The sequence below is a fragment of the Hemibagrus wyckioides genome, linkage group LG14 (genome assembly GCF_019097595.1).
Source record: "Hemibagrus wyckioides isolate EC202008001 linkage group LG14, SWU_Hwy_1.0, whole genome shotgun sequence".
Lineage (NCBI taxonomy): Eukaryota > Metazoa > Chordata > Actinopteri > Siluriformes > Bagridae > Hemibagrus > Hemibagrus wyckioides.
The window spans coordinates 323,097-341,151 of record NC_080723.1 but is presented as its reverse complement, the minus strand read 5'-3'; the positions used below and the strand labels follow the sequence as shown (position 1 = coordinate 341,151).

The window sequence follows — 18,055 nt, the reverse complement described above, 5'->3', positions numbered from 1 at the left end:
AGTCAACAATAACGATGAAAAAGCTCGCCCTGCATGTGTAGCTGCAAACACATCAATTATTCATCTTTGTTAGCCTTATTATTTCCCCTCCGCCGACATTAAATGCTACCTGGTATTTGAAGGGAGCTAATGATCAATGGGCCTTGAAGCCTGGGAATGCAGTGAGGTGTGTGACAGTACTGATTATATTTACACTTCATTCCCCTAAATATAGATCTGCTGTCCCACTGGTCGCGATGAATGCGGTGTTAGTGTAGAGATGTTGCCTCATGAGGTGACAGCGGTGGAGAATACAGCTTGGTTGTAATGAGAGGACTTGGGAGCAGGGGGCTCAGGGGAACACGAGGCCTGGATGCATCATTTCTATCTGCTAAGCAGATGTCTATACTGCACATACTCTCTCACATGCCATATAGCTGGATGTCGCTGTAGATATGAAGGATACACAAACGCACCTTTTTGATACTCAATAAAATGCATCTGAGGACACTAAAATAACAAATTGACATAAGCCTGGTCCTCTTTGCATCATATAATATAGTAATTTCACAGCCTTCCATATTTCTTTGTAGCCTGAGAAAGATTTTATGCCACTGAAGCTTGTAAGGTAAGCAAAGGACTACAATAGAATTGAACTCGGGTTTTCAATTTCAGTAATGCTTTCAGACAAAACAGCATGATCAGCAGCATGCTGTTGATTGAGATCTTATATTTTGCCAGTTTTAATTTGCCCTACTTCTTCGCCAAGTCTACATTCTCCTTCTAGATGTTCATCTGTTTTCCCATCTTCCCTTCCCTTTCATTTCCCCATTTCTGTAATTCTTTTATTTTTCGATTTCCTTTATTTCTTGTCTGGCTAAATCACATCACCCCTCCCCTCCTTCTACCTTGATAAATAATTTGCGATGATGCGCGCAGCCGTCAGTCATCGAGGCCCGCGCGACGTGAGCTCTGCCGAGATGCGATAACTGCTCCCATCTCTTCACTGAGGCATGGAGATTTATTGAGCTGCGATAAGTGACGCGCTAGCCATCACACTCAGCCAAATAGACTCCCCTATGCGTTTATTCTTATTGCGGCAAGAGATGCAAAATGTCTCCCCAGAGGGCCCAATTGCTGCCAAAGAGGCCTGGCAGCCTGTATGTGTCATTACTTTCTATTAGATAAAGAAGGAAATGCGGCTCTCTGGGACTTCGCCGATGATGGCAGTCGTTTGTGTGAGTGACAGAGCATCACTCACTGGCAGCCCTGAAGACGACTCCCAGGCACAGAGTCCCGTCTTACGCTGTCATATTTTTCTTCCCTATTTAGATGTTTGCGTTGTCTTCACGGCACTTCTAAGTCATTATGGATCAGAGGGCTCTCGGGCTGCTGCTGGAAACAGCCGTGCTGCGTGGAAGCAGTCCTATCACAGGCTGTCACAACTTTGACACACTTTGAGACAGAGCTCTGCGTTTGGGCCTCAAAATGATGCGTATGTTCTCTGTGTGATAATAACTATGTAATAGGTGTGTAATAGACCCAGTTTGCTGTAAACGGCATTTCATTCAGAATGACGATGTTACGTATCCTCAAGCTATAAACGTGAAACATGTCGCGTAAGACTGACGGCTAGAACAAAACAGTGTTTGATCAGGAAGGTTCTATTACAGAGCGTGCTCGTATTTTATCCACTTCTTAATGGATGACATTGCTCCTGTCCACCTGCAGTAGACCAAATGTCCTTTCATTAAATATTCATACAGATGATGCCTGTAATGATTTTCTGTCACCTTGTGTCTGTGCAGCTCATAGTTTCACTCCATTTTCTTCTTTGTCACATGCTATTGAAGTCAGTTAGCATGAAACCAGGGTGGCTTTTAGCTCTGTACTTGCAGAAGTTTTAAATCAATGCTGTCACATACGGGGTGTAAGCTGCAGTCAGAACGCAGATGGAGCCTTTCTTTTACTGCCATGCCTCTCTATACTGCCCCTTCTTATTATAACTCTACAAAAATACCTCACTGAATACCTATAACTCAGAAGAATGATCGTTCACTTATTTCTTCTCTTTTATTGTTTTACTCTTTCTTGCTCATTGAGGTCATACCATGGGAATACGCTTGTAGGTCAGTACCACAAATATTGTTAATCAGTGTTTTGTCACACATTTCTCTGCATCAAACTCCTAATCTTTAGTGGACAAATGCAGCCTCATATGTTCAAGATCCTCATGATCCTCATCCTCAGAGACACATCCTGCACATGATGTATCTAACATGTCCTGTATAATCCTATATCATCAACAGACTTAGATCTTGCAGACATTGGTATCCTCTGTATGATCTAAATACAGCTGTTTAGCTTCACCATCCAGTGCTGCCTCGTGGAGGATGGGCTCCTCATTCTGGCTTCTTTGTTTCTTCATCATAATTTTTCAGGACTTTTTTCTGCTCTCACATTTGCTCATTACAGAGTGAAAATTTCAAAGATGGTCCTTAGTCATCAAAATTACGTAGAAAAGAGCTCAGATATCAGAGGGCATGGAATGGCCGTATGAATGAATCTGCCTATGATTCATTAAACGATTCCTATACAAATGATGAATCAGCTTCAGTGGCGTGGAAAAAGTCTCTTATTTCCATGTCATATGTCTCAGTATACTCTCATATATGTCTAAATAAAATTAAACTCATTCATATTTATGCAGGGGCTGCAGCAGGGAGCCAATAACAGCAAGGCATTCTGCAGATTGAAGGATGATGTATGATGGTTTATCCCTTTTCCGAATACATGTGCGTTAACCCCAGAATCATACACCAATGTTGTGGAAATCCCTGGATAAGCAACAACCCGAATTTCGTTCTGACTCATCATACAGCACGCTACATATGTTTATGTACTGTGTTTGTAATATTAATAATATTTAGAAATAATATGATCCTTGTGAAAATGTCCAAGCATTTATTTAACAGCTCAGGCAGGAGGTTCGGTCCAGTGCAACTCCACAGTGCCTCTTGTACACAAGCACACAGCATCTGTGAGCTGATTCACATTTATAAATCACACTGAGCCTCAGTCCCATTCCCTACAGAGTGGTATGATGTTCCTGTATAAACAAATCTATTTTCATTTGTAATTGTTTTTATTATGAATTATTCTGCTATTTTTTATGTATTATTTTGTAATATTATTCTATTTACTGTATTATACTACACATGTAATCCCTAATCACTGCTACTGTACTGTACATGTTTACAAACATATATCACTGGCTTTACACTTCCTCTAGTTTGCATGTTTTTCTGCGCTGTATGTCCTGTACTGTCCTGTGTTGGTTTGTATTGTCTGTTTCTGCCCTGTCTTGTCTTTGCACTGTTAGCACCAGGTTGCACACGTCGCACTTTATGTAGCTAGGACAAACTTTCTGTGTTGTGGTTTTTGTTCTGTAGTTATATGTTATGTTGTCTATGTAGCACCGGGGTCCTGGTGTGGTTGAAATGACAATAAAAGCTTCTTTCAGTTTAGCTGATTTAACTACAATTCAAGGCATTATTCATGTAACATTATAGTGATACATGCACTCTGTCCAGATGTGAGTTTGACCAGACAGATGCACCGGACAACATTGTTGAATAAGGAAACTCTCACTGGAATTTGCATATTATAACATTTCATGTATGACACTACATAATCTAATAATTCTAAATGTACATTAATCTGTCTGTTGTGTTATGGTAGCCGGGATGGGAAGAGGCTAAACTTTGATTAATGTTTCAATGATGATGATGATAATAATAATAACAATAATAACAATAATAATAATAATAATAATAATAATAATAATAATAATATATTACTATCGAAAGAACATTATCATTATTATTTTTATTATTATTGTTGTTGTCATTGTTGCTATTATATTGCTATTTCTTCCGCCTCTTCCTGTTTCCACTTGATGTTTTTCTTGTTGGTTGGAGTAATATGTCTATGTTAGGGAATGAAACAAACTATTACCTGTAAAATAATACACTAACTTTATATCCAGTGTAAAATGAAATAGTAAATGAAAGTGTGATGGTGTGCAGAATGGGGGTGGAGGCAAGATGATGTGTCTGTTATAAGTGCTACACAAATAACAGTGATCGATTTAAAATTTTCCTACTGAAGAGATTGGATTAAACTTCAGCCATTACTTCAGCCCCTCCAGTTTTATTCCACTAAGTGCAACTTATCAGTTCCACTTCTGCCACATTAGTGGGTGTTGACCTCATGACTGGGCTCATTAAGCACTGTTTATGTAGCCGTCAGCCTCTGGGCGCACTTATTCTTATGCATTTGACAAATGGACAAATGTTGTTGTCCATCAGCATTGACACCTCTGGGGTGTGTGTGTGTGTGTGTTTCATCTATACAAGGTTTTCCAGTTCTTTATAGCTTTGTAACAACCTGCCATTTTAATCTTATGGTTTGAGAAATGTTTTGAGTTCTCCAGCTATAAATATGTTTTGGAGAGTAATATCAGATATTCTCAGGTATTATTTACTGTATTATACAAGAGTTTATTTATAGTTATGGGCTTTATGCTTCATGCAGATGTTATTTTTGTGCTTTCTTCCTTTTTAGCTATAAAATATTATTCTCACTATGCTGAAGTTTACAGAATCTTCCTCTATAGTGAAGCATCAATCCTCAGATATTTTTTATGTTTATTCCATTCTATGTTGTTCACATATGCTCGTCGTAATCTAAGGCTAATATTGAACAGATTTGTAAAATACTGATCTGGTTTTCTGAGTCTCCAGTGTCTGCTATGGAAAAGTCTTCAGGACAGAGGCATTTGTGCTTTCTTATTAACTCTGAAACTCTAGTTTGTTTTTGTTAAATTCCAGAATTTTTGGTGAAGAAATGACAGATTATATCTGTTATAAGGAACAATTGGAACCAACTTGTGTTGAGGACATGGCAGGTTTTTTTTTAGTAAAGTGAAAATGACAATAGTTTGAATAAGTAGTAGAATAAAACAAACCTGAGTGCTGTTATCACGGTCCTATAACAGAGTGGACCGTTGGATTTATTTTTTTCCATATTTTATTCTACAAAAGAAATGACTACTAATACCTGTTTATCTTTAGATCAGACAAACGTTATTTACAGTTAGAGACACCACTCTCACTGATATTTGAGGTTTGCTTTTTAATTTTAATCTTTCTATTTCCTCTCTCTTTCATTCTGTCCTCCTCCACTCCCCCGTCCCTTTATGTGCTACCTGGCCGAAGGAGCAAAAAGCACATCGATTTTTATTTCGTCTTTCTTCAAACGCACTACAAATGCATTTGCACTTTTTAGTCATAATAGCCATAAATATGAATGTGACCAGAGATGCCCATGCCTCTGTGACGTTCTTTTGATTCTCCCTCAGAGATGCCTTTTATACAATAGAATTTTAGCACATTTATTACCGTCTGTCGAGTGTGTTGAAACCGTCTGATTCATAAGCACTGATGTACTCTGATGCCACTGGAGGACGTGAAAGAGGCATCTGAAAGGAATCTATTTGGCATCTCTGCTCTTTTGTCTGCCATTCTCTTGGAAAAAAGGCCAGGAGCTTTTGTATCCACCTCTCTTATTCTCCACCTCCAGTTTTCTCTTCTCAATGCCCCCTTTGCTTTGTCAGGGGAATCATTACCGCTTTGGTGAATATTTCATACACTTCAATACCTCTCCTCTTATTCACCTGACAAATACGGCCACTCGTCCACCCACGAGCACAGCAAATAAATAAAACACGTCCTAGCGAGGAACCCGGACAGCCCATTGTGTTTGTCTGTAACTTCTCCTTTCTCAAGTGCTAGCCCTGCACAGCTGCAGAGGACTGCTGGATTCTTTAAGTTACCATGGGCCATAACAGTGTGGCCTTTCATATAATAAGAGCTTTAATGAAATATTCTCTTTCTCCAACTCAGCAAGATGTCCATTTGATAAGATTTTTTGAAAGTTGTGTATTTTCTTTTGAAACTGACCATCACTCATGTTCACGCTCCTGCATCCCTGCCAGGCTTAAGGGAGAGGAAGGAGCAAGAGAACACTTCTGAAGAAAGTTCCACCTTTAAGAAGAAATTGGTATGGAGACATCATAGCACCTTCGCTCTACCTAGACTCGATAGCAAACGAACTAAAATCCTGACCTCTCGCTCTGTCTGCGATTCTAATTACATTACCCTTCTTACCTAACAGTCTCTCAGGTGAGCGAACAATATTGAGACATTATGATGTGAATATAAATAACGTCTAGATTCACGAAGGTTGGCAGCATGTAAGAACTAGTTTATTCACTTGGTGAAACAAGCTCATATTTAATTTAAACTGAATTCCACAGCGTCCCCTGGCTACGATGTGTGTTTTTTTGTTTTTTTTTTTCAGGTATATGGCAGGAGAAAGGATAGCCTAGGGGCTGTATACTACTTTCAAAGCCTTCTGAGATTTCCCCTGTCCTCTTGTTGCTATCTTTTTTTGCTTCCATTCGTGACCAAACCTTTTGTTAGACTGCCCTTGGTCTCAGGCTGCCCTTGGTCTTACATGTGTAGCTGTAATTATGAATGAGGCGAATGAGTTCTACAAACCATCTACTCTTTTTCTGTCCCCTCTGCTGTCAAATAAAAGGCCGATATATATTAAAGTATTGATCTGGAAACGGAAAGATGATTTATCCGTCACCGAAGATGTGCAGAACTGTATTTATTGTAAGCTCTCGTGGACGTCTCTTTATAAAAAAAAAAATCTCTACAGGCCAGGATAGAAGGCTGTTATATATCTGTCCTGTCATGTTTAAATATCTTATTGATTCTATCTTTCAAGCCACATTATGTGACTAAACCTTGTAGCATCCTAACAAGCACGAGAACAGAGTAATGTGTGTCTGTGTTACAGCTGTCCTCATGAGTACCTCGTGTTTCTGTGTTGGTTTTTCATTAGAGTATGTGTGTCAGAGCCAACATGAGGGCCAGGCATGTTCCTCCAGCAAGCAGGCCACACCTCATCCTCTAACCAGAAGATGAGCCACATACTGGGACACGGATGATCTAGTGGCCCGGTTAGTCTGGTGCTATTTTAGTGGGAACGTGTGAAGGGTGTCGGACAGCTGCAGTGGTCGTGCACACGTGTTTGAGAGCTTGCTGTGACAGGGTGTCAGGAAGAGAAAGAGAGTGAGAGAGAAATGGTCCACACTTGAAAGAAAAACTGCTCCAGGTAGAGCTTGTCCCTTCGGATTGCAGTTCTGCAAAAGAACGACTTTAAAGAAGCAGCAAGGCATTAAGGCTGAAATAACACAGACTGAATAACTTCAGACAGTACGGATTTTATTATGAAATGCACAAAAGTTGCTTGGACAATGAAATTCTTGGTTTGCTTATTCCCATGGATGCTTAAATAGAAAATCTAAGATAATACTAAATAAAAAAATAACAATGACCAACATTAATATATTTTTTCAAAATTGTACAGAACATTTCTTATAAATGTTTATCTGATGTTCTTTGCAAAACAGCTTATAAAATGATTCTAGTTTCTAAACTGGAACACTTCTGGGACAAACTGGGGAAAAAATTCTTTAGGCTCTTAATCACTGGTCACTCTCTGACTACAACAAACTTACTCTTATTATAGATGAATGACAGAAAACAATTTCATTTAAATACACTGGATGTGGATTTTACCTCAACATCACACTTTATGTTTATTTATCTCTGTTTCTGAAAATCACATCCACTTACCCATGTTTACCTAAGTTCATAATCCACCAACTGTATATTTTTCCCTACACACGATACATACTGAACATGTAGTCCACCCTGAACATGGAGTGAGGAGGACGCTTGGGAATTCTTCGAGGTTGACATTTTAATACAGGTAATTACATCCCAATCTTCCTGTGTATCCACCTGTAAAATTATATTAGCCATGCGATTTCCCATGGTCATTCGGGGTGCAGCCCTATGAGAGAGTCCTATTTTCAGTGTTTGATTGTTTAATTGTAAGGTGATCTAAGATCTCCCACATTTCTCAAGGTCATTTGAGTTTCCAGAGAGAGTGCTGTGAATATTGCAGGGAAACGAGGAGGGAAATCTGGGATATTTGTTCACACTCTCGCTCTAGAGGGTTTTTAGGCTTTCAACTGAGAAGTCAAAATATAATTTCAAAACTCTCTGACAGCAAACTCAGAGATGTGCCACACATTTTTGGGATGGATATCACTTATCAGTGTCTGTCCACGTATTTGAAGTCAAAGACAAGGTGATTTTTCATACATAAAAGCTTCGGATAGAAATAATGCGGCACATGAAATATAGGCCAGAACAAAGAAGAACAGGGACAGCTGTGAAGCTGAAATGAAGATCCATACTGCGTTACTCATTGACTTCAGCTCACAGCTTGGCCAGCAGCCACCATGCTGAAAGTGACACCACTGTGTGAGATGACTGCCAGCACATTTTCTCAAGTGATGAGGAAACTGTGTCTTATTAGTTCACACACTGTGTCTAAATTCTGGGCCTTTATAATGAATAATGTGCGGCCTTGCAAACAATAAGAAAAGTTGTTTTCCCCATTCCCATCTAGTTATCTGACTAATTGTCAAGATAGCATTTACTTATTTTGAATGCACCACAGTAGCCTAATATTAGCTGCTATTTCAGCTTGCTCCCAGGAAACGTCCTTAAGCCATCCTGCAATCCCCTCTGTAATGGCTGTGTTCCTCATGAGCCGGCACCTCGCATCAGCCAAACCGTGAGTACACGTAGAGTAGGCCAGTGTAAATGTCAAGTGGAATAAGAACTCTCTGGCCTCTAAGGCCTCCGCCTTTACCCTTGACAAAGCGGAACTATTACCATAATTGTCCTGTAACTTTTCCTGAAAGGGGTTGTGGGAGTAGAGAGAGGAATTTTCAGCCTGCTGATGGGTGAATGGTGCAAGCCCCCCGTCTGCCCTCCTGTTCCTGCATCCAGACGATTCCCCATTGTGTTACACTGAATGCAGTCCCCTCAGAATGCTCACTCATAAACGGCCATGAAATCCGGGCCTCCTCCCACTCTATAGAGCCTGTCCACCCGAGTGACACGTCCACTGCCTTTTTGTCCTCTGCTTTTCTCACCCAGCCAAAAGCTTTGAAAAGCACAATGGCTTCAACGTTTGACATCTTTTATGTTGTTTAGCATGTTTCTAATAAGAAAACTTTATTTATTCAATAAGCAGACAATTTGTTTATTAATATTTGAGGGTAATATGTTGTCAGATATGCCGATATGTGGGGTTAGATGTGACAGTATGATTGTCTTGGATAAAATAAAGTAAATGAAGTTTCATGGTGGTGAACAAAAAAGTTCTTTTCTTTCTTTTAGACAGAAAATTTGCTAAAGTTGTCCTCACTCCATAATGTATGGAAATCAAACAAGCTCTGTGGACTTCCTGTAGAGGGAGCTCTAGTGTAAAATACCCCACCAGTTCCCCCAGCAAACATCTTCCTCTTTCTCCCAGCACAAGCGCTTTTATAATCGCTTTATTAACTTTAGCGTTTTATAAAGACTTCATTCACTTACCTTTATTGAATTTTATTTATGAAACTATTAAAATGTGAGGTCAGTGCAGTTTAAGCGTGTAAAGGTGTCCAAAATTGCTTTTTAATAAATAGTTTTACTACACTACAGTACAGGCCACCAAACGCGCAAATGACCCTAAATAATGTGTTGAACTGGTAATGAACATTTACGGCCCATTATTTTAAAGCACTATTTAGTACAGCAGATGTTATGTGGTTTTGAACAGCTGTATGGTTTTTGATGCTAATGTTTGAAAGTGTAAAGAGTTAAATTGTTTACACATTTTTAACTTTCATCTACATTTCATAGCTCGACTTTCAGACTTAGAAACAGAAGATTTTTAACAGAAGATTTTTTTTTCTATGTCTAGAAATATTTAGAAAGTGGTCAAGTATGTGAGGAAGATACCTAAACAGCTACTCTGTGCGTAAATACTGATTGTTTTATTGAGCTAATATTAATACAGACCCCCATAAAATCTCAGACATAACATGTGCAGCTGCATTTGTTTAGTTAGAGTGTGCTTTCGTTTTAATATTTTTTAAAATAGTTTTGTACAGTATTTAAAGTAAGTAAAGTTCATTTTGCATTTACAAAAAAAAAAAAACAATTCACATAATCAAATTAATTTTGTAGTGTACACCATTCATAAAAGAAACGAGTTTAATGTTTGATTTACAGAATGTGATTTCATAACCTGTTAAATAATAGATGCGTAAAACATATTCGATAATGGCCGAAGTGTTGTACTTAAAAAAAGAAAAAAAACGAATTTAAAACAAATCTTTTTACATTATGGAGAGATATATGCATTCAGAAATAACCACACATATCTGTAAAATTAGTTTCACAATAAAAATGGTCTTGGTGTAATCATTTAGACAATATCAGTTTAAAAGGGGAGAGTTGTTAAACTATTTCGTTTGAGGTTTTATTTGTTTGCACTCAGTCTTAAAGCAGGAGATGGATCTCATTAATGTTTTTTAAAGGCACCGTTCTTTTTTCATATCATTAAATGAATAAAACGTAATTTCCAGAATGTTTAAGTAAATTGCTGCAGTGAGGTTGTTCCTTAAACCATTTCATTCAGTGGACTGGTGGTCAGATCAGGGTGATCACATGGCTCTGATAAATAAACACAGCGAAAAGGTGGATAAGTTAGCAATATAAACATTTACTCTATTATACTCTCATATTAAGGGAAGTGCTAGGCAACATCCGTAGCTATGTTACAAATCCAAAGCCTTATTTATGTAAAAAATCAATAGACACTTTCTCTTATTTTCTCCAACAAAATTACTGTTTTTTATGACGCGGAAATGAAGTATTGCATTTATCCATGCGGAGAATGTCGAATAGAAAAACACGACGAAAAATATTTATTTCACTGTCCACTCTAGTCTGTAAGGAAGGGGCTCATAAGGCGTGAGTCCTGGCGTCTGCGTGCTTGTTAATCATAACGTTGTTGCTCGGCTGTTTAAGTCCAAAGTAATGGTGTGTTAATGCGAGCTGCTGAGCAGAAATGGCCATTTTTGTCCAGTTGTGCATGTTCCCCGCAGAGCTCTGCACAGCAGTCCTGCTCATTACTGCAGACTTTTTCGGATGATCTGGTGTCGTTGCTGTTTCAGCCAAAGACCAAATTTTGGGCTTTTGTGGTGGATTTAGATTCCTCAAAGGCTCTGCTGTGGGGCTTTTCCTGTCCTCGTCCCTCTGTCCCTCCGCGCAGCTGTCCATGCCTTTCATCCCGCTGCTTTTTACAAAACTTTTCTCCTGTCTCTGCGTGTCCTCAAACCCCTCGGACGCGTCCGAGTCACTCCTGTCCGTTTCCGTAATTTTGGAATCCGACCTGAGCTCGTCCCGACAGTCCGAGTCGTCCTTATTCTCGATGTTCTCCGTGTCGATGTTCTCCAGATCTATCTCCTCGTCGTCGTCCTCGTCCCGCTTGTCCTCCTCGCCTTCGTTGTCGCTCGGGTAAACGTTTCCCTCTTCGTCCGGTTGTGTCTTTGGTACCCAGGTCATCTTGTTCTCCTTCTTCAGTCTCCTGCGCGCGTTGGCGAACCAGGTGGACACTTGGGTGAGGGTCATTTTGGTGATGATGGCGAGCATGATCTTCTCGCCCTTGGTGGGATATGGGTTCTTCCTATGCTCGCTCAGCCAGGCCTTCAGAGTACTTGTGCTCTCGCGAGTGGCGTTTTTGGGTCGAGACGCATCTCCATACTGATATTGGCTATAAGGGAAGAAAGCTGGGTGCGCAGCGGGAAACCCTGGGTGCTGCATACCGGGACTCTCTTTCAGCTCGTATGGACTGGCCTGAATAAACACAGAAGTATACAAGCACGTGAGACATTTCCTATACAGCAAAATCCTATGGTTTGAATAAACAACTTTAAAAACCACTGTAGGATATTTTAGGGCTGCTCAGGGGCTCGTGATGCTTCTAGGAACCGTTTTTGTAAATGTTATTAAAAAAAAGTCTAACTTTCTTTCCGTGAACAACGTTCCCTTAATTTCAATGAACACATGGACTTCTTTTATTCTTATTATTATTAGGCAATAATAATTATTAGTTTACGGCTTATATGGACCTCCTGTGTGTTACATTTCTGTTGAATGTAAGTGAACACTCAGGAGGTTTCTGTATAAACACGAGTTAAGTACATTTCGATACTAGAAAAAAAAACGTTTTTCTTTTCTTTTTTTTTACGATACACATTCCGAATAAACAATCGTATTACAGTCATAAAATGTTGACATATTTGTCCGAGAACCCAAGCTTTTTAAATAATAATAATAATAATAATAATAATAATAATAATAATAATAATAATAAAACAACGCATTAAGCCAGCACTCAGCACTTCTCGGAAAATGCATTAAGAAGCGTTTATAATACTCACCAGGTGGTTGAGCACGGAAACGTCGCTGGAGTAGGGCAGGAAGGCGCTGTATGTCTGGCTGGCGCTGAACGGAGATCCGTACACAGACAGGGAGTTAGAGATGTTGCTGGTCGGGCTGAGCTCAGCACCCACACGGCCCGCCAGCATTCCGGCCCGATCAGTGGGATACAGCGCTCTTACATACTTATAGCCAAGCTGCGGGAGAGCCATGGTGCTACACTCGAGGTCCCAGCACCTGAACACAAGCGCACTGTCCCCTCTGACACCGGCGATCCACGTGAAAGCGCGCGCGCAATGAAAAGTGTTCAGCCGATGAGCGCCCCTCTCTCACTCGCTTATTGATCCGGGTGGACTGAGGTCAGGTCCTCCCAGATTGCCTCTGATTGCTCCGAGCCCTTGGTGTGATTGACATTTCTAGTCTCTCGGTAGCCCCTCCCATTTCTTAAACACACCACTCGTTTCTCTCTCTCTCTCTCTCTCTCTCTCTCTCTCTCTCTCTCTCTCTCTCTCAAACACACACACGAACGCAGTCTGTCGCCGAGACTATTAGGCAATATCAACCTATTATCTCATAATCATTTCAAAATATATTTAGCCCACAAACGAATCGGATAAACACAATTCTGCTACACCGTGGCCTTTTGATAGAAAATCCCTGATTTTAAACGTAAAATTTTTTTTAATAAAAAACTGTTCGTTTATAGAGAAGGAGTATAATATAAAATATATAAAAACAGTTAACTTGGGATGATTATAATAAATCATGTGTACATTTTAAACCTAATTAATGAGTTTAATAACATGCTGAACAACAAAAACAACAGCAATAATAATAATAATAATAATAATAATAATAATAATAATTGTTAAAACATGTTTATCTTGAGAATCGGTATTTGTGAATTTCAACCTTGTTCTATACTAACTATATTTAACACCTCAATAAATAGTATTTATCACAGTGATTCCATATTAGCCATAGCTAGTTATAATTTAGAATAAAATATCTGAACCTCTTAAGTCTCTGTTTAACGAAATGTAGCTAAAATGTTAAGTTTGTAATATATATATATATATATATATATATATATATATATATATATATATATATATATATATATATATATCCGCTATAAAATAACACCACTCGAATAGTTCAGATATTTATCTTATTTGTACACATTTGGCAACATTAGTGTCATCTTAGAAATAATTTTAACCTTCATTTTATGGAACTATAACGAAGTAGAAGCAGAAAAGCTGGAGTGAGAATTTCTTAGAGAAGCGCCGGAAGAGCGGCTCTAACTTCATTACCGAAATTTGATTTCAACACGCAGTCATCAAATACTCAAACAGTCCAATCTCTCCCAACCCCCTGAAAATCCATTACTGGTCTATACCTAACTGGGAAGACTGTAAGAAATAGATATTCTATATAATAAAATAATTAATTAAAAAACTCGAAACAACAGAAAACCTTAAATGTACCTTAAATATGATATACTTGAATATTTTCGGAATTAGATATGTAGAACAATAAAAGAAACAAAAAAACTGTTTACTAATATCTGGATTATTATTCATTATAATGGGAAAAACACATTCTCTCTCTATTTCTCTACGTGACTCGTTTAAAACAGATTAGTTTGATGAGGATGTTATTATACTGAACAAACCTGAAAACGCTACACCATGCGCATTGATTTAATAGAATAGCTGATCAATAATGAAACCAAGTAAGCCTGAAGAGCAGAACCTGACACCTACATCACCACTTACAGAAAAATGCAAATGTTTAGTTTACTGATCTTCTTTGTGCTGTCTGTTTGTTAAACTAATTTAAAAAAAAAAAAAAAACGCACAAGTCTGTCAGCTAGTCCCAATCATGTGAATTAATTTAATCTTTAAAGAGAAGAGAAAAGATTTTTTTTATATCAGCCATATTCTCTAATTTTTAACATTAAAAAACTCATTTAAAAAAGTCTTGAAATTCATTTCAAGTAAATTTGCTGAGTTGTAAGATGTTGTAACGTGAACTCAAAGGGAGAGAAACACAGAGTTATATTAGTTTACCAAGTTATAGTGAAAATGAAACAAATGATCATTCAGGAAGAAAATCAGTCTTGTTTGGAGTGTTTACATGATAAATAGCTGGGTTATAGGTCTGCTTGTTACTATCACAGTAACATATCATTTTCCTGTGTGACCACAAAACCAGTGACTAATCCCATATACAAGCCGGACCTTTTCCACAGCTGTTTCGGTTTTCAGCCACTGTAGGTGTTGTAAGGCATAGTGAAATTGGTAAAAGCAGGACAAGGCTCTGGGCCTTTCTTTATTAACCTGACTCAAATACACTATACAATCCTCCATGGCTTTAGAGATTCAGCTTTCTACCAAGACCTCATCAATCCTATCTCTCGCCAGCATTGATCGAGCCTCTCTGGACCTGCACAGGCCGATGAGCCTAAATAAGCACTCCATTACCGGAGGGCTTCTGACTGCAGAGTTGTTATGCCAAGATTAGTGGCAGCCAATCTGACCTGTCAACATTGATTTGCACGCTGGAATCACTTGAAGGGGGGGGGGAAAGAGAGAAATGGTGTTTGCAAATTAATTGAACATCCACCCCAACCGCCCCCCCACCCCACACACACCCATCTCTTTCTCTCCTCTCCTCCTCCGTTTCCATCTGTCTCTCAAGCTCTCTCCCTCTCCACTCTCGTTCTCACTCTTAGCAGGCAAATGGCTGATTGAGGAATCAATACCTTTTTTTCCCTTTTAGCCAGCAGAAACAGCCCCCTTATGGCACACAGAATGGACAGCTTCACAGCCAGTTAGTCTTAAGTAATAGATACATTGCACTCAGCCAGGCTGAAGAGACAGCTCATTTTGTCCCTCTCTCTTCATCCCTGGCCCGATTATACCTCTGACATACACCAAACACCTTCCCTTCTTTCTTGCGCTCTCTTTCCTCACTGGACGCCGGTGAAAAGGACAAACCTATTTCCGCCCTTAACGCTTAACACAAGCGATTTCCCTCTGCTTAAGGGTTACAGGTTAATAAAACCCACACTCTGCTCTGTTTGTTTCTCTCTGAAGTTTAGTAGCTGACCAACCAAGCTTGTAATTACAATATTACAGAGACTGGCCTCAGATCTGTATATAAATCTCCCCATCCAATTACAAGATGTAATAATTCTGCACTCAAGCTGGTAATGAGCTCTAATGCCGGTGCTGGAGCTAATCCCCATCGGATGCAGCACAGATCAGATGTTGGCTTTGTCATTAGACTGGCAGAAAATCATTATTTCATGTTCAAATAGAAAATGAGGTTGGTGGGGAAGTTAATTTCTCTCCGCTCTGTCAAGCATGGACAAGAATTTAATGATTTAATTACAGTTGTAAGCTCTTTGGATCAGACTTAAATTGAGCTGGGATTTTTTTCTCATCCTTCCTTTTTTCCCCTCATACAGCCATGGAAAAGGGCAGGCAAATCAAAGGTTTTGATATGAGTTCACTATTTACAGGATGGCCTAGTCTTCTGGGACAGAATATGAACACCATTCAGCCTTGCTCAGAAGATTTAGTAAATACCACCTCATTGCTATTTGTGTGGAATACAGAACTTGGGTCTAAATTTGTATTCATATTTTTAGATTTGTGTTATTTAGACCAGATTTTAGATTTTATTTAGATTGGTCCTTTTTATGACATTGATAAATGTATGGAGTAAAAATCCCAGAGGATCAAATTTGTTTTGTTATATTTGATCACATGGTTTGACAGACCAACAGACAAAAGTAGCCACTCTTATTTGAACCCTTTTAACCTCTCAATGGTTTTATCAGTGGACAAAGTTGACTGTCAGCTGTCTCCCTTTCACTGTGAGAATTAGGAAATCTTTTGTCTCTGGTGGTCTCCTATAACCTGCCAGTATTTCTGCTATGTTGACATCTGTCCACAGCAGTCAGATAAGGATATGTAAGGGTGCATTTAAATATTCACAGCTTTCATATCTGTCACTCAAAATGACAGACCTCCCTTCCCTGTTACATATTCACAAATGACCCCTTGTGTCCCCTCCCCTAAGAAAAGCATGCATAGGAAAAAAGAATGCTATCTCTTTAGGTATATGGCAGATCTGCTGCTTTAATGGACAGTTAAAAGGCCACATTTTCAGATTGTGGAAACTCCACCATTGGTCACCATTACTCTGTCAGTCTCCTAATGATAATTCACAAAATGCTGATACAAATTGTTTACACACAAGCAAGCATGTGCAGAGTAGAAAGAAATCCTGAGGATGAGGTCATATTTTTAAAAAGTCCTATTCAGACAATAGTGTATTTAAATGAGTGTAATGAATTTGAATGGGTTTCCTGTATGTGTGTGTGTGTTTTGAAGAAACTTAAATTAAAATTAAGTGTGTTTGTTTTAAAAGGTTGTTTGTAAGTAAGCAAAGCTGTGTGTGTGTGTGTGTGTGTGTACAGTGCAATATGAGAATGTTGCAGGCTGGTGAGATGAGGTCTGGTGTGCAGGTGAAGCGCCACATGATCACACCCACCCTTTTTACGGCTTCTGTCTCTAAACTATCAGCATTACCAGTTGTACTTTACACAAAACGCAGAGTGTCCAGGTTGCCTATGTCAAGTGCATTCTTCTCCAGACGTTTTCATGTATTGTGTGAATGTATTTTTAAACTGCAGCTCATGATGTATGAATCCTTGAATAGACCAGGAACATGCATTGTAATGTAAAACATGCTCAGGAGGAGAAAGGCAATTATAATCTTAAGAGAATGATTACAATCTGAAATGAATGTGCCCCCTTCTCGCACTCAGCCCTCCACCATGGTCACTTTTTTCACCAGAGGAAAAATTAATCTCTTCCAATCTTTAGACAGGATAATCAGGTCTGTCCCTCACATCTGGTCTTCCTGTGGCGGTAGCTGTGAGCGAGTGAGAGAGAGAATGCAGTAATTAATGACTCTCACCCTTGGGCTGACACACTGCAGACAGTAATGGATTGGCTGCTATCAGGGCTGACCATCCGTTAGTTCGTGGGAAAATATCAGCATGCCATACCTTGATGGGACTGAGTGAATCTTCATGAAATGAGTTTTGGAAGAGCAGCGCTGAGTGGACAGTGACAAAAACTATGTTGTGGTTCATTAATGATTGTCCCGTGATGGACTGACAAGAGATCTACTTTGCCTAGAAGACAACTTACTTAAAGTGAAGGTTTAATTTATCTCCTAAAGAAAAGCTTTAAAAATGTATTATGTCCAATATGTTGAATGCAAACAATACACACTCTCTGTTAGTGCAAATTCACACCAACAAACACGCAGTAGATGGAGAAGGTAAATCATTAGCATAAATGCATTAGAATATGAATAAAACAGAGTTCACTGTTCTCTTTTGCTGAGGATTAATATATATTCATACTGCATTTCCCAGATCAGGTTCACTACCCAACAATCCACAGCTATTAATATTTAAATGCTGTTTTTATTTAAAGTCAATACGGTGCACAGAGTGTTTATGCCAAAATGATATTAAAGATCTCGATAAGTTTCTCCTG

The 18,055-nt window shown here is 39.0% G+C and overlaps 1 protein-coding gene across 1 annotated transcript; it reads right to left on the bottom strand.

The window, feature by feature from the left end:
- Positions 1–10,039: 10,039 nt before the first annotated feature.
- irx3b (iroquois homeobox 3b) lies at positions 10,040–12,865 on the bottom strand. Its single transcript, XM_058407641.1, has 2 exons — positions 12,470–12,865; positions 10,040–11,882 (listed from the first exon to the last, which is right to left on the bottom strand). Exons 1-2 carry the CDS (start codon positions 12,677–12,679, stop codon positions 10,989–10,991), a joined length of 1,104 nt encoding a protein of 367 aa, XP_058263624.1. The 5' UTR covers positions 12,680–12,865; the 3' UTR covers positions 10,040–10,988.
- Between the last annotated feature and the right edge of the window lie 5,190 nt (positions 12,866–18,055).

Excerpts from the sequence above, each read along its gene's own strand:
- irx3b (XM_058407641.1), bottom strand. The coding sequence starts at position 12,679 with ATGGCTCTCCCGCAGCTTGGCTATAAGTATGTAAGAGCGCTGTATCCC. Across the intron at positions 11,883-12,469 it reads TTTCCGTGCTCAACCACCTG|GCCAGTCCATACGAGCTGAA; the intron begins GTGAGTATTATA and ends GTGTTTATTCAG.